Source organism: Fundulus heteroclitus, chromosome 20 (genome assembly GCF_011125445.2).
Source record: "Fundulus heteroclitus isolate FHET01 chromosome 20, MU-UCD_Fhet_4.1, whole genome shotgun sequence".
NCBI lineage: Eukaryota > Metazoa > Chordata > Actinopteri > Cyprinodontiformes > Fundulidae > Fundulus > Fundulus heteroclitus.
In genome coordinates, this window is record NC_046380.1 from 17114089 (window position 1) to 17132070 (window position 17982).

Sequence of the window (17982 nt, forward strand, 5' to 3'; positions counted from 1 at the left end):
GTGACAGTTTGGATTTATCTATTTTTTTACTCATCGACTGCTTTTTTAGGGTTTTCCTGTGACATAATTTGTTTTTGGACATTTTTTAAAACAGTTACTTTTTGGTAAGACTTTCTACTGTATGTTGCAGGGTAACAGAACCGGAATCTCCAAATGTGAACAGTTTGCTGGTGTTCATAAAAAGGAATATTGCTGAACTCATTATTACTGCCATAAAAATCACAAGAGCACATTTTCCAATGCGGAATTCCTGCTAAAGGTCTTACCTCTAAATTTACCTCTGTTCTGTTGTATCTCATTCATTAGTGAGCTCTATTTCTGTATATTTTAGTTTTAAAGAGGGTCTGTGATTACAATTGAAAACTTAATCCAAATGGTTGAAAAATCTGCTAAAAATAAAAGTACCAATAATTTGGAGATTTGTATGGAACATAACTGTATTTAGCAAATATTCATCCAGCATCTGAGAAAATTTACTATTGCTCATTTTCATTTGAGTCAAACCCTGTGTTATAAATTTAGCACTTGTTTTCATGATTACATTTTCTTTGATGAGGGAAACTCTGAATGTGGGCTAATTTCTGATTTACTCAGACGTCAAGGCAGACAGTCCCTCTGTGCAGGGCTGTAATTGCCCAGATAAATGTTCAGGTCTGATTAGCATTTACTTCTCCGTTTATAGGCATCACATAAAATGGCCCCATGTGCAAACAACTGAGATACTGAAAGGAATGACAGCAGTGAAATTGGAAGAAGAAAAAACAACCAACAAAAAAACTCAGAAAATCTTTCTCTGTAGGCATTATTTTCCATTATACTGTCATTTCATATAAACATCTGAGACAGTTAGCTGCAGAACTGCATATGTTTACCCTGGAAACTGCTCTGCTGTTCCTTGTTTGGCATTAAATGTAGATTTTACAAATGTTTGCCTATTAATCATTTTGTTTAACATACAATGTAAAAGACAGCATTGGTTTTAGGTGTCTGAAAATTCATAACGCAAAAAAAAAAAAAAAAAAAGAAACAGAACGTTCTGAAGACATAAAGAAGGCTTTGCTAATTCAACGTATTAGAGCACCCAATTCTTAATTTAAATGTTTATCCAATTTTTTTTTATGACTGCATATTTAACATGATATAAACAAGTAATCTGAGAAAAGGTTGCCCTGATTCAGGAAGCTGAAGGGGACCATGTTCAGGATTGTAAGTGTTTCACAAACATTTAATTGGAATAATAAGCTAACTAATCAATAGAGAAATTTTGACAAAGCCTCAAATAGAAACTAAAATATTTAAGATTGTTTTTATAGAAAAGGTAAAGTTCTCCATAAGGCTTCTAAGCCACTTACTGATAAAAATGAACTGGACAAGCTGTCATTTTGAAGCAAACTGGTGCCATCTGCCTAATTAAGAAAATGTTAAGGTTAAATATTCATAACACACATGACTGAGCATGATGTCAAATCAAACTGAAGGCTCTGCTCTGCTGCTTTGGTACAGCCTCATCTAATTTTTTTTGTTATTTCTTCCCCATCAATCACTGCCGTGTACATTGTGTAACAGTCCAAGTTCCTCTCAGCCACTAGCTAATGCAGACTAAAAACTTTTAATATAAAATCAGTCAGATGAGTCAGGTTTTAGTTTTACTACTACACACATCTCAGTACAAATCTGTGCAGTCGGTACGTAGTAGACCCAGCTAAACTGTATCATGTGTCCGAAACAGAGAACAAAATAAGCAACCTGGTAGAAAAACTACCCTAAAGCAATACAGAATGGGTGCACCTATGTTTGTCAAATGAATTATAAGTAAAACTTGGATGATTTATATTCAGTACACAAAAAGTGACATATTTCAGAAGTTTACATTTTTTTATCATTACAGCTTATGCAAACCAAAAATTCAATTTCTAAGAAAATTAAAATGTTACATGAGACTAATCTCAAACACACAGTATTTTTAATACTGAAAATGCTATGTTATGACCAGCAGATAGTCACTGCCACCCTCTACAAGGATATTTGGAGAGATTCACAAGGTGTGGACTGCAGCTGGCACAGATATCTAAAGCTCTATCGAGTATTATCTAGACGAAGATGGGAGACACCAGAGCCAGCAATGCAAATAAGTTGAAGGCCTTTTTTAAAGCAGACTGGGCTTCTTTAACACCTCAGAATAGTGAAAGGCTGATCCCCTACTGCATTGATGCGGAAATTCATGTAAATGGATCCCTGACCAAGTATTCAGTGCACATACTGTACATTTCAGGACATACTTTTCAGTAGGCTGACATTTCTGTATTAAAATCCATTTTTAATTTTCCTATGCAATACTAACATTTGTCAGAGCAACTGAACTCAGGGTATTCATCTACTTGGAGCCATAGTTGTCAAAACTAACAGAAATTAACTCTTGAAATATACCATTCTGTGTGTAATGGGTTTATGTATTGAGTTTCTTTTTTTTAACTGAATTGCTGAAATAAATCAACTTTGTGATGACATTCCAATTTATGGAGAGCCACCTGTAATCTGACCAGATTTTCACCAAATCAAGAACTGGTCCTGATGGCAGAACTCTGACAGGCGAATTAATAAACGGAAGCAATTTCTAGAGCTTTAATGAAACTAACATGCAGAGAGGGAAAGAGGAGCGACACACACATCCAAACAGAGGCTCTAATTAAACTTTATCAGTGAAGCGAAAAAAGAACAGCTGTCGTTTTTTTTCCCCCCCTCCTTCAACATAACACAAGTGTGTCTCTCGCTTGCTTATAGAAACACAGGCAAACATATTTCATCTTCCTCTCCGCAACATAAACAAAACCTCACCATGCTCCGTGCACCTCAAGCCTACGATGGAACATGGTACCTAAATATCGAGTATGTGCGTTCGGTTCAACTTCCACGCTCTGGCTCCCCAATGATGAGAGATCTCTGAATGCAGGAAAATTGTCCCGGCATGCACCCACACTCATGACGCCCCCAAAGCTCACACACCCACAGCTTCTGTCAGTGGAACCTGAGCCATTATGCATTCGTGTAACAATACAAGGAAGGCACTATTCTAAAACAAATTCCCAAACAAGCACAAAACGTGATCCACCATGAGCTCCATCGACTCCTCTTCAGCTCTCCTATGGCAGCCGGTAACAAAGCTGCACAGCACTAATTAATGACTAAACGTGTAAAAGTCTCATTTGTAAATCTTCCTACTTCCTTTTCTTGTTATTTCTGCCATCTGTTTTCCCAAATGACTCCAAGGTGCACTAAACGATGATAACCAGTGAGGAAAGGCTTCTTTTTTTTTTAAAGCTTTGCTTTTGAAAATGATGAAGGCTAACGCTAAGCAACCCAGTGGTGGGATTTAAATGCCATCCACTTACACAAGCCTGCCAGAGGCCATCTACTGTGGCTGGGGCTCAGTGTCAACTCTGAAAGGAAAAGTGGACCAGCTGAGATTGGGAACGCTAAGGTGAATTTAGTGATAGCTTTACACCAGGACAGGTGGTGAGTCAGCTATGACTTGGTCCAGCCTCCAGTAAACGAGCGACTGTGACAGGGCACAAGTGTTTTATAGCTGATAAAGCCTTTGCTGATGTACTGTAGCAACCCAGTTTTCACTTGGAAAGCCAGATATATTTTTATTTTGTGGGATATGTTGGTAAACTACAATAAAAGCTCAAACACCAGCTCATTTCACACCGACCACATTTTGGTTATTTTGTCCACTTGTCATATAAAATGTTGATTTGTAACCTATCATGGGCTCGATGTATACGTACTTTGAAAAAAACTAAGATTTAAAATAATTTTCTATGTTCTGTTGCAAGAAAATGTGGTTTTCTGACTTTAAAAAAAATTATACCTGCTATCTAGGTCACTTAGAGTTATTTGGGGTAAATGAGGGATTATATTCTCTTGTTGCATAAGAGTCAACAGGCAAAATGGAAATAAGAACTAAACAAATAGAAAAGGGGTGTTATACAACATTTTAAGAAAATAATACATTGTAGCTGAGATTGAAGCATTTTTATGACTACTAAAAAATAAATTAAGTCCCTGGCAATTTTAGATTACAAATTATCTTTTCATTTTACTAACATTTCTCTCCTGATTGAATGTGCAAACCATCTGTAATGACCCAGACAGAGACCTAATTTCTGTCTATTACCTGCTTATAAAGGACCATAATGTCCCTGAGAGCAACAATGGCTGCTAGTATGACCTGCTTCATTGGACCATGCTGCTGAGTTGCTGTCTCCTTTATTTCTCACTTATTCGGTGATATGACTGAGTCACAATTGTTTCATTCATGCGAGTAAAACATGCCCTGTGTGAATGTTATCGATGACACAGAACGATAGTTACAGGGGTTTGAAATCGCTAATTAGCCATATTCTATTGACTTAACATTAAGCGCTGCAGATGGATCTCACAAAATAACACATAGTGAGTCTCTTCAATGACTCCACATCCTTTCAGTTGAGTTCATCCAGTTATGTACTACTGAATCATTTGTAAAATGTACAGATAAATGGATACGGAAGCTCCAAATGATCAAGCACATGTGCCCTTATTCAGAAGAATTTGGGTGCCACTGTATTCTCCTCAATGATTTATAGTTTTTGCCTAGGAAGAGGCAATAATGTGCTGGCTTACCAACTGTCTATTTAAAAGAGAAGAAAATAACTTTAGGTGAATTCTCAAAGGGAAGGTGATGCCGTTTTATGACTCTTTTCCATTAGTGCCAGCCCGGCTCAGCTCCACTTGGTGCGAGTAGGTGCCTTGGGATTTACAATTTTCAGGGTCAAGGCATACAAAATCGGCAGCCTTTACTTTCTCGCACAATACCTGACTTAAATGATTTTCAGACTGAAGTGAAATAATCAATAATCACATAGCAGAAAGCATTCGCACCTGACCTCTAATATGGATGAAGAAGACGCTGAATAAACAAACACTTCCCACATTCAGCATTTCACTGAGTATACTCCAGAGCCTCGTTTCCGTTTCCAGTTGTTAACAGCAGCAGTTTAAGGGGAATCCTTCAAACTTTTGTCGGCACAAAGCACAAAAATTGCAGCTCAGCTGGCATTCGATACAAGCTCTGCTTGTTGTAACTCAGCAGGACTTTGGAAATTTGCTGCACATTAGCAAATAAAAGTCTCCCCATCAGCAGGGTTTGGCTGACTGAGAGAGGAGCTAATACCAGACTGAGCTGCCTCACCTGTAGTGCTCGCCCAATCTCACAGGCGTTCTCTCACAGAGGCTGCTTTACATAATCACAAGCTATTTAGTGTGCACCATTAATTCAGTCCAGAATGAAGGCATTTAATCATTCTTTGGAAAAGGGGACGATTCACAGTCAAGCTTGCTGATTTTACCCGGTCGTATCAGTCAGACTCTGAGTCCCATTAAAGAACGGCTGGCAGCCCAATAAAGCTCCGGCAATCCCTCCCTACCTTGAAAAGACATTCTCTGTGATGATTTCAGTGGCCTTGTTGAGGAAGGTCACTCCCAAACTAACCTGACACCAAACTCGGAGATGCAGAGAGGTCAAATTCAAGGCTGCCATTCAAGGAGACGGCGAGGACTTTATGCAAATGAGTCTGATCTGAATTTCACAGCTTTTGTGCAGAGGGGATAATCAGGGAAAGTTTTTGGCGGATGGATAAGACAGCTTTACTGTATTCTTTTGGGGGCACAGTTATAAAACCACAAAGATCTTCAGCTGTCTAAACAGAGAAACGAGAAATTTCCTCGCCCTTTAGCAAAGGGGTGGGGGGGGAGGAAATCATAAAGATGAAAAGAGAAATGGACAGCCATGTTAAAGGGCTTGCAAGCTTCAACTCCAAGAGGCACATTTGAAAGATTCACAGTGACATGAGCACAGATCACTCCAGCCCACTGTACTTCCACTTGGGCATTGTGCATACACCACCGATAACCTTAGCAATCTCCCCTTTCCTTTCCCTTTCATTCCCGTTAAGTCCGAACACAACTCCAAACACTATGCCCTGCCGTCAGTGAGGGAACATTTTGGGCTTCCCGCTGCATCAAGGCGCACGTTACCTTCGGTTTACATCAGATACGAGCTCAGTTTGCAAACACACATCCCGTGGTGCACTTCATAGCACCCTGCGTGAGCACAAGAGCACAAAAAGCCGCTGGCCCCAGAGCTGCAAATGATTTTTCTCATTCAATATCATTAGGCTCAATGATGACAGTGAGACAACGCGAGGAGACTGCCGCTAGCAAATTACATGCAAAAGACTGTGATGTGGCAGCAGCGCCAAGGATGGGTCACGTGGTTTTAACAAATCAACCCTTGGATTAACCTTCAAATTATTCTCTTTCCATGTTCACATGGCTTACTTCTTTAGGAGGCATAATATCACACCTAATGGGAAAAGTCGTTTACAAATACACACAAAAACCCATCCAGATAATTGTGGTAAAAGATTAAACTATTTCTGTTTGTTAATTACTTATTAATACAATTGTAGTGCAGATTTGGTACACAAAACAAACATCTGTATGGCATGTATGAGAATGTATGTTATATAACAATATGTGTGACTTTTTATCAGTGAAATTTAGATGGTGAATAGAATCTGGCAACTTTTAACTTAATTTGTTGACGCCTGTAACCGGCTGGTTGGAAAAAGCAATATTATTGCAGTCAGTGAATGAACCATATCAAGGCACTTCTATGTTTCTACTGCATCAACACTCGAGTGTAGATGCTATTACTGAGTGAAGAAAAGTCAAAGTTAGATCATTTGAGTATGATTTGACTCAAATCAAATCAATTAAAGCACAAATATGCAAAAAGCTCTGATGGTTGTTATGTCTGAGAAAAACATGGAGAGAGCAACACTCTCAGCAGATAACGGAAAGGTTAAACGTATGAGGCTGCTCTGTTTTATTTTTTTTTCATGTATCAACAGGGCATTCATGCAACATGCTAGATTTGGAAATATTAGCACAACCTTGTAGTAGTTTACATAAGGCCCGTCTACACTACACTTTTTTTACCGAGCCGAGCCGAGACCAGTCCGAGCTTGGATCAGTTAACCAAGCCGATCCGACCGTTTACACACCAAGCTTATCTCGGTTCCTTGGTTTCCTCGCCTCCTAGTGACGATCTGCGGTACTGCTGCTCTCTGGGATTAAAGGCGGAACCAAACAAAACAAAACGGCGGCGCCCGTAACATTCAGGATGTTATGCTTGATATTGTGATATTTCGGTGTTTGCAGAGAGTCAGGGGAAGAAGGCAACCATTGGTGAATTTACTTGAGAGAGTCGGCTTTTGGGACGTGGATAAGACAAACGAACGTCTAATAAGGATTTACAGACGCATGAAACAACGACAGACACTGAGGTTCATCACGCTGCTAAGCAGAATCATCTCTGGAAACCGTGTGGCACGGTAAGGAAGCTAGTATTATTATGAATGTCTGAAATTTGTCTGAATGGAGTGTGAATCGGGACGTGCAGCCAGACACGCCGGAAAAACTGCGGACAGTCAGCTGACTGTAAGGGGATGACGTGGTCTGCTCATGCGCTCTTCGTTATCAGATAACCGGGATGAAAAAAAAAAAAAACAGTCTGAGACCTGCTCAGGAACTGGTCTGCAGTTAGCGCGGTCCGGTTATGTCTAGCGCGGTTCAGTTCAGTCTGCTGACCATTTACACACAAGAGTTATCTCGGTTACCGAGCTCGGACTGGTCTCGGCTCGGTTAAAAAAGGGTAGTGTAGATGGGCCTATTGATGCACTAACCACACTGATCAGCACTAAAGGTGAAGGGCTGGGCCATATATTGCAATTTACACAACCTCAATATAAATCTGCTGGGTTTGCTATATATCTTAAAAAAATTATATAAATAATATTGCTGTTTTTCTATCAGGGATATATTTGGGGTAGTCTTTTTTTATTGCACCAGGACTAAGAAAACACAACTGATTTTGTTTCTTTGTCAAAACAGAGGACGACACCAAGTGCAACTTCAGTAAAATCTTTCCTGCTGTGATGAAAATGATGAATTTAAATGTGTCCAGTCGCTGGATAAAATGCTGACTTACTGGTCTGTTTTCAATTAACCAAAAGCACAAAAACATTAACACTGTTTAGTTAGCAAATGTATTTATTTTTCAAAAGTCATATCGTCATCGTAAAACCAATATTTTTGCTTATTGCACATTTATTTCGTACCTTGCAGTCCAACTGGAGACCGTTTACAATCTCAACTTTGCAGTCCTTATTTTTTAAAACAGTAAAACCCTGTTTCACAGTGACTCATCTCCCATACAGCATTGTGAGGTTACCCCTGCACATCACAATGCAATAGAAATACTTATTATTAATGTGATTGATGCATTTTCTTACAGTTGTTAAAAATTCATCAGAATTGGCTTCAATCAGCTTCAATCATCTGGTCACAGCTTTACAACAGCTGTTGATAGTTAGATCTATTAGCAAAGGGAATTTAGCTTTCATTGGATTTTGTGAAAGCATGCTGGCAATTTATTTTATTTATCAGACATTAGCTTTAAACAAAAAAAACCTTACAAAACAAGGAAAAGCTAAGATAAGTAAATGATGAGGAAAATGTGCTGCAATGCTGATACACTGCACTACCGGCCAGCTTGTTACAAACCAGTGTACCGTAACACACAGCACTCGATTTTAAGATCTCCACTATTGCTCGGTCTGACACACTCCTCAGTGCTTTAAGTGTGCACTTGAAGAGATCTTCATTCGTATTCATCTTTTCCTCTTGCAGCATTCGCGTAATAGCCACGCTAATTTGAATAATTCACCATGCAAATGGAAGACATTTGCAAATCTGATATAAAATGCATTTGCGCAATAAATATTTGCCAAAATGGCTAAAACGGGAACTGTTAAATTAAATTCCATCAGACTTTCTTTCCCTGAAGGTTCTTGCACACAAAGAGGCTCAGTAACTGCAAGACAAACAATAAAAACCTTATCAAAATGGGGAAACAGAACTTTAAATATACATGAGATGCATCAATCTTTTTTGGAACAATACTGATTTCCTTTTCTCTCTCCCCCCCCCACATAGCAAAAACCTGCCAATTCCAATTTTGGATTTTTCTATTTCTTCTAAGCACTTAACAATAAAGAGAAAAATTAGTTATGTGATAGAAATAGCAATTGTAAATTCAAGAACTGAAGGAATTATTCTCCTTTACGGTATTCATAAATACATGTGTCTGAATCATAATATAATTTGTATTAAACGTAAAAAGGTGCAAAAAGTGTATGCTTAATTATATATTTATATATATATATATATATATATATATATATATATATATATATATATATATATATATATATATATATATATATATATATAAATTTTTTAAAATTCACAGTTTTCCCCCCCATTGGTTGATGCATTTATATACCATAACTGTTTTTAGTGGAGTTCTTGCTGTTGCATTTAATGCATTATAAAAATTATACTTTTCAGTATTTGATCTGTTTATCATAGTCAGATCAAATCTAGGGAAAAGTGACCATTTTAATGGAACCTATCTTAAATCTTTATTTATTGATAAGGAGGAGAAATAAACTGCATTTTCCCATAAATAGAAGCAAATTATTTTGTGATGATTGTTTAATTAACATCAGAAATGATCTCGCATAAAATAGAGACTTGAAGCTGTCAGTTATGAATACGGACAATGAGTTGTTTAAAATTTTAATATTTTCAGTGTAGGGTATACGATAATGAATAGTGATCTATACTTGCTATACACACACTATACTAGACCACAATGAATACTTAGCACACAAGTTTGTTTTTAGATCAGATGAGATTTGTATCACTGTAATGGATAAAATATCACCAAATTCAATGTAAAATCCATTCTGGGAAAACTATTATGTCATATTCTGCTGTTATATTCAGATAGGCAGACATAATTTTGACACTAAATATTAACAAGGGTGGGAAAGTGCATAAGATGATCCTTCATATCTGAGAAATGTGTAAAAGTCAGTTGGATTGTTGAATGTCTTGACATGCCTACCTATACTTCATGCCAGTCTTCACACTTTGCTCGCTGGAGGAGGGCACGCTCTGAACCGAGAGCTGCCCGAGACTGCGAGCCACCATCGCCACCGCTCTGAACTTGCTGCGGGTGCCTGTGCTGGGGCTATTGGCATTCTGACGGTTTAGGCGGTCCTCTGTGTTGCGGCTCACCCCCCCACGGTGATCCGTGCACACTAATGACACCTGCATCCTGGCTTCTGGTGGACAGTCCCAATTAAAGTCTCCTCTAATTAAATTCTCCTCTGAATAAATCAGATAGGAAAAACTCCGCCAGGGCGGAAAGTCTAAGGGCCTTCCCAGGAGTGTGCGATAATTCAGTCAGAAGGACGCTCTGAATCGAGTCGAACGCCACAAGTCCATCAGAAATCCCTCCCTGGGTTTTTGGTGCAAAGACTGATGGATCGCGATCAGGTGAAAATCCTGTCCTAGAAAGTCCAAACCCGGGGACTACATTGTTGCTTCTTAACTGGGGACAAACAAAACTGCAATCACTGCTGTATTCAGAGGCAAGAAGTCCAATTAAATGTGAAAGACAAAAATCAAAAACTGTGCATAAAATGACGATTTCTCTTGATTCATTCAACCAACCTCCCGTTTCATGTGGAGATAAAGGATGGAAGTCACAGTCCTGCAGTTTCCTTCAAAAACTGAGCAGACACCTCTTGCAGCCAAGCTTTAAGAGTGGCAACGAATAGATCCACACAAAGAGATGGAGAGAATAAAACACGCCACACAGTTCCAGCAGCAGGTTTTCATCTCCCACTCTGTATAAATCCACCTTTACAGCTGCGCTGACTGATGAAAAATCATCTGACTACAGTTGCACGTCAGTAAAAAAAAAACAAAAAAAAGGACAGAATTCATTTCCCAGCTTTCACTGTTCCCTGGATTAAACTTGCATCTGTGTGCCTTGTGCTCAGCATAAAACGGCAAGGAGCGCGCAGGCGAGCGATGGGAGGAGAGAGGGGGGGGGAGCGAGGGATGGAGTACGGTGGGAGGGCTACGAGGATGAATATTCAGAGAACCACGGCAGCGTGAGAGCGCAGCATTGAAGTCCTGCGTGTTTGCTGCACCTCTCCCAGAAGAGGTAGTGCATTTCTGCGTCCATCTTCGTCCGTCTGTTGCCCTGCAGTGTGGTTTCATTCAGTTTGGTGAAAAAAGAGGGAGCCTGAGTGCTCAGTGGCCGGGACTTTGCAGCAGCCCACGGCCCCGGAGAAGGGGACTCTCACATGGGCTTGGTTCAACAGCCTGTGAAACAAATATTACGCAACTTTTGTCTGTAACAAAATGAAGGCAGCGGGACATATCTGAGATGATGCTCCTCTCTTTACTGGGTACAAAATGAATTTCATGAGATTGCGAATTCCATTTAATCAGAATTTAAATAATTAGGGTGGAAAAAAATAATTAGGGTAGAGTCAGCTGTCATCTATTACTGAAATAGATTTTTTTTTTTTTTAAGAACATGAAAAGTACAATGGATGAGTCTCACGCTAACAGTAATATAATACTGACGCTTATCTAAACAGGCCAGCTAGTCTACACATGAGATAATTAAAAGCGATGCCTTCAGGAGCAGACCTGCACAGTTTAGTGAGCTCCATCAAAGGAATGGAGCTAAAGGGAAGTTGCCACCTATTCTCAGAGCCATGACCTTTTGCTTAAACAGAACCCTGAAGGAAAAACTGGATTTAATTGAACTGAAATCGAATTTCTGTCAGATGCTGTGTGCAAAAGGTGGAGAAGAAAAGCCAGAAAACAACTTGTCTGGGGGCTCAGAATCCATCAAAAGATCCTTTTAAACACTTATCAAAGGAAGAAACGTATTGCCAAAAGCTTCTTACGCTTGAAATATGTCATAATATTTACTAAAAGGTCAAACATGATGGAATCCTACATTATTAGTAAATACATCATATCATTATATTCATGTAGAAATACTGCATTTTAATTTGTGTTTGCTTCTATAGTTTAAGACAACACTAAAACATTTACTGGAGATTCATGCAAATCCTTTATTAAGAAAGTAGGAATCCTCCAAAATCCAAAGCAATGGTCATGACCAGCTGACAGACAACAAATTTAGGCTGCCTTCAGATTAGTATGCTCATGATTAGGCCTAGGCGATAAACCAAAAATTTACAGACACCGAAATGTACGACAATAATCAACGTCATTTTGCCTGTGTCTGTATTTTCTATACTTTGTCTTTTTTGGCTGTGTAAAAGTAGGCTATGCTCATGTCCCTTTAATGCCGGGCATACACTGTACGATATTTTCAATCGTGGTACTCAGATACAGCTCAAACTGTACGACAGAACCGCAGGGTTTAAAAGTTCACTGCTCACGATATCTGTTCTTACACTGTGCGTTCAAAAACCACACGTCGGACTCAGCCCCGTAGAGAGATGGCGCTACTCGGACTCGTCTACCCAGAAGCCAAATGTCAACAATAGAAGAAAAAAAAGGCGGAAGTGTCGATGCTCACTGTTAAATATGAGGCTCACAAGAACAAAAAACACTGCTTTAGCAGAGTTTGACTCGAGTTTGTCACACGTGCCGCCGTCACGTTTCTCTCCGCTCCTATGTTTTCGTTTGAGAAGACGAAGAAGAATCTACTTGTTTGCGCAGGCGCCGTATGCGAGGTCGGGGGAAATCGGCTCGTAGACGGTCGTAACTCCGCTTCAACAGCAGGACGCGCTCACGATCGCTCACGAGGGCCGACTGAATTTCAAACAGGTTTGATTTTCAACCGACCGTCCGATTCCTGATCGGGAGATGGTCGTGAGAGGCTAATCACCCCTCGTTACCCCCTGAACCTCAGCCCGATTCAAAAGATTCTCGTACGACTGAAGAATCATCCGGAAAAGGGCATAAACCCGCACAGTGTATGCCCGGCTTAAGACACTGCATTACGTGTACAGCCTGTGGTCACGTGACTCCGCCCCATCCAGTCTGAAAGGTTTAGAAATTTCAAATGTTTTAGCAGCTGATGCGGATATTGATTTCAGGCCATATTGCCTGGCCCTACTCACGATTGGAGTTCATTTCTGATAAAAACTGTACACAAAAGCACTTTTTTCAATGTCGAAGATAAGTTGAGCCATGCCTTATTAACTGCAAATTGTAGGATGATCACGTTAAACTAACAAAACTTCGAACTTTAGCATCTTTGTGCAGATTAAGAGTTACAGCATTTCACCTCAAAGGCAAGTTACTCACACATATCTGTGTTTTGTCAGGATGCGTTATTGATAAAGTACGCCTCTGCCCCCACTTTAAACCGAAAGGCACATTCCCTAGCCGTCAAAACTCATTGATTATGCGGAGTTGTTTCTGCGCTGTGGTTCTGTTATTGCGTGGGAGCCAGCTGCAGGCAGGGAGTGAGGGTGTGAGTTTGCAGGCAGCTACAGCACAGATAAGATGTGCTACTTAATTAACATGAGTGACGATTTTGTCAGCTGAGAGAATTGGATCTCTATTATACAGAATGCCAATCGTATCGTGCTAAGTCTGCAAAAATATGTTTTCAGAGGCGTTTTCAGAAAAATTTCAGACCGGTTTTGCTTTTTGACAATTAGAGCAGGCAAACCTGTTTATGAAGGAAGCCCAAAGTTTCTATGACCATAAATTTATTCAGTTTAACCTGAGTGAACTGATCATGGAAATAGTTGTGTTCAGGATAAACATACACAACACTGACTTGGACACAGTTCTAGTCATTTTTGAAAAGAGCTTGTCAACCATCCACATTTCTACAAACAGGGGCATCTTTGGAAATTACCAGCAGCAGTGGAAGTAACGCAGTCAATGAGCATCTTCGCAGAGTGACGTCTCTTACTTCTAGGCATGAGGAACCAATTTGGAAGCACACCCTGAAACGTCTCTGCCATTCAACTCAGGATTGTTCAACACATTTCCCACTGATGCTGTGGAAACCTGATCCTTCAATTTACTCTTCTCTGCTCCAGAGCAGACACGAGTCGTGACTTGGGTTAAATAAAAGAGAAGTTGGCAAAGCCAGAGAGGAGAGAACAGGCGGTAGAGACAAAGCATACGCCCTGTAACATACACGACACTCATATCAAGAGATATGAAAGTATCTCAATATCTAAACATCTAATAAAGACAAGTACCTTTGAAAAACCAGAGAAACATTTTAATAATACACAATACGGATGAAACATTTTCTTCCTCTTTCACATTCATAGTTGCAGAAAAAACAAGACTTTATTGGTCTCTGCTAGAAATTCTTCAGATTTAATGTCGGCCACTGAAATCGATACAACCTTGCACCATCAGACAGTCAAGTGATCCATCAGCTAAATGAACAAACAGTGCATCCATTTTTAAAACACATGGCTCTCTTTGGCATTTTGTACGGGTGATTTGTTCCTGCTGCTACGCCCAGCCCAGAATCCCTATTAACATGCTGTAGAACAGCACATTCAACTATGCTTTGTAATTAATAAATACAATACAAGCTATTAACTGATAATGTAGCACATGCCAATAGAGTACAGACCAAAAATATTCAACCTAATACACAAATAACAACCAAAAAGAGAAAATAAGCAGAAGAGAAAATGATTAAAGATGATACCTCAACACTTAATTGATATTACTTGTTCTTGATTGTTAGCTTTTGTATGTTTTTTATTTATTCCATTGCACTTTAATCTTTAGCCAAAGTGTTTGTTTTCTTTAATTATAAATAAATGATAATCCTGTGAAATGTTCAGAAAGTGTTACATAATACAGACCACAGAAATGAAATGATCACAGTCTTTTATTTAATTTTATTTCACCTTCAAAAGCATTTTAAATACCCAAGGCCTCGTTGCTTACAACCAGCCCAGAATCAAAGTAAATTTTTACAAATGCCTACGCTTTTATTATCCTCTCCATTTTTCAGTCAATGCTACAGCAGGGATTTCTTTTCTCAGCACTTTTATCGAACCGCTGGCCTGAGCTACAAGCTGCTTTGTGCTCATTCATCAAAATAGGCCAGGGAACGTCCAGAATTAATTTATTTCCAATGTTCATTAAAGGATAAATCAATCGTAATGGATGCAGTACCAGAAATAAGAATCAATGGAAGTGCTGCTATTAAATCTTTAATTTGTGATATTGTGTTTGGAAGGTGATTCATGCTGCACTAAAGTCAATAAAACACAGTTCCTTAGTTCCTTTTTTTTTTTTAATAACAACCAATCCTGTTTTCCCCACAATAAATAAGCTCATTAGCCGGTTGGTAAATCACCCCCCCTCCTTTGAACCAGGTCCACCGCCTAGTCTCTGATCAAATGTCTGATATCTAGTTATCTAAAAATCTACCGATCCTCTAAAATCCCTCACTTTTCATTCAGCGTGAGTGTGGAAGACTGATAGGAGCTCTTCCTCTAATTCTGTCTGTGGGGGAGTGAGATGAGAGAAAGGCTGAAGATTTGCTGCAAAACTTGTGGTTTTCTCGGTTCGTGACTACAGCTCAGAAAAATCAATCGTAATCAACAGAACTCTTAAGAGTCTACAGATCACGACGAAAAAAAAAAGCCCTGCTGCAGAAATATGTTTGTTAACGATACATTTTCCTTACTGCGCAGGCTAAAAACAAAAGGTGCAAAATGTCTCAACAACGTGACATTCCCACAATCTAAAGTATCGGTTTTATTCCGCTCCTCCCCGAAGGAGCCGGTCAGGAAAAGGCTCAAGTTGTGGATGATACCGAGCCTTAATGAGGCCCTGAGAGTCTGCCCTGGTTGTACAGGACTTTCAGCTCACACCAGTGACCTCTGCCAAACTACCGCCCACATACTGCAGCTTGGAAACACGGAAGAGAGGAGAAGACTACTGCTTTAATCAAAAGCTCCTGAGAGACTCCACTGTGCACAGAAGTACTGATAGGTGCAGCCACAAGCACTCATCCTCCACAACTGCAGTACTACTTCTTAAAATAGGAGTGCAATACAGTGAGTCAAACACAATGCAAAGACTGTCCTGACTTACTGAAAAGGCTAAAAGGACTTTGAAATTCATCAGCAGACTGAGTCACGTTATATCCCTCACAAACAGTATCGCTCCAAAGGGAGAACCTGGGTGCCTCGACCCAATCCACCCAAAGGTGCTGCAGAGAGTGAGGCTTATTCTGCCTCAGCTAATAATCTCTGCAGTCCCTCCACTATGAGTAGAGTTGGGGAAGATCTCATGTCACGTTCTGATTGCATTTCCTGTCCACAACCCCTCTTCAAGTCACAGAAAACATTCTTCAATTAGATATTGTTCTCATCTCTGGTTAGGCCATTCTAAAACGTACATTTCATTGTTTATTTGCCTACTTTGGAGATGCAATTAGAATCAATGAAGGTTCTGGGTTCAAACCTGACCTGACATTTGTAACTATTTTGTCACAATTTCATCCACCTTGACAAAATCCCTAGTTCCAACTGGGGAACTAGGGATTCCAACGTGGCATGATGCTGCCACCAGATGGCTGTTTTCACCGTCCTAAGGCAGATATGTGTAATTCTTTTCATTCTTCTCCTGACTGATACCTTTTTAAACTAGTATATCTTTTGATCCACTGTAACTTCTCTGCAAACCACTACTTTAACTGAAGAACCCTTACTAGCAAATGCAGCAAAATCATACAAGAAAAGCTGAAATTAACTTTATATTATTCAGTTTTACACTATGAGATTGTAAGTTTGAACTAAATACTGAAACAGGACTAAAGGGTGTTTTAACATAGCATTAAGATAAATGAGGGAGTTTATAGGATTTTTTTTTAAATGTGATTTTTTTACATTATTTATTATGTTCTAACTTCTTAATATCACAAAACCTGGCTTTTAGCAGAGGTGTGTAGGACTATCTACTTTACTTGAGATCATGAATTCACATAAACTGCGTCTAATTAAACCATAAATTTAACCTTTGACCAAAGATTCATATTCAGAGGCTTAGGGCCAGGCCAGTTTATGGTGAATGCCTACTGCTAGCAGAGCGTCCACCCGGACCACTAAGAATGTCCAATGTACCTCATATATAAACTGTCAGCCAGCTGCCCAATAGCTATTTTAAATACCACTTAACGAGAGTTTGGCTCAACAGCATTTGTGAGGATTTGAGTTAAAAAATAGCACGCTTGAGAAGCTGCAGTGGTGTTCAGATGGAGGTGGGTGTGAGTGCATGAGTGGGTGAAGGGGCTTAAGTGAGTTAATGGAAAGAGATTCGAGGTCAGACGGAATGACAGTGTTGATCGACAGACGCAGTAATTTTGCTTTTATGCATCTGTAGGCTGTATTTAAATAGTTCAGAGTGCTGACAGTACCGTCACTCATGAGAATCTAATTATTGCAGGGGAAAAATAAATGTTTTGCCTGTAAACTTACTTTACTTTTACTTTGTTTCCTAAACTGCTTTGAATGGCTCTATTGATAAAAGTCAATAATTGTATCAGTGCCAATAGGTTATGATTTTGAAAACTAAATCATCCAATACGTATAAATTTAAAATATATACAAATATTTTAAATGTGTAGTTGTTATGGCTCAACTGATTGCTGACATTTTCTTGAACTTAGAGGAATTACTAACATTTAAGGATGTGTTCAAGAAAAATATAGTAGAAATGATTTAACAATGGCCATCTAATAAGAAGTAGGTAAGATTATCCCACGTCTGATTGTGATTGGTTGAGCAACCTCTTAATCAACTCCTCCCCAAGTAGTTCTTCTAGCAAGCAGCCAAGTTTGGAGATACAGAGAGAACTGTAAACACATCAACAAGAAGAGTCAGAGACAGAGTCAGAAAGAGCACCCTTTCGAGATTCAGATACTGTAAGTTACATGTCTGCCCACTACATTACATTTGCTGATTTCAA

General features: G+C 39.3%; 1 protein-coding gene across 6 annotated transcripts in view; it reads right to left on the minus strand.

The window, feature by feature from the left end:
- The window catches only part of kcnab2a (potassium voltage-gated channel, shaker-related subfamily, beta member 2 a), a 124102-nt gene that overhangs the window by 37060 nt on the left and 69060 nt on the right, over positions 1–17982 (minus strand). The window contains exons 1-2 of one of the 6 annotated variants that reach the window (XM_021307989.2): positions 10690–11025; positions 10079–10567 (exon numbers count right to left, since the gene is read on the minus strand). The exons of 4 other annotated variants lie outside the window; for them this stretch is intronic. In XM_021307989.2, coding sequence (XP_021163664.2) covers positions 10079–10290 — 212 coding nt within the window. In that variant the 5' untranslated portion in view covers positions 10291–10567; positions 10690–11025. Of the gene's footprint in view, positions 1–10078; positions 11026–17982 lie in introns of those variants that run through there. One more of the 6 variants, XM_036151552.1, reaches the window with a different exon arrangement.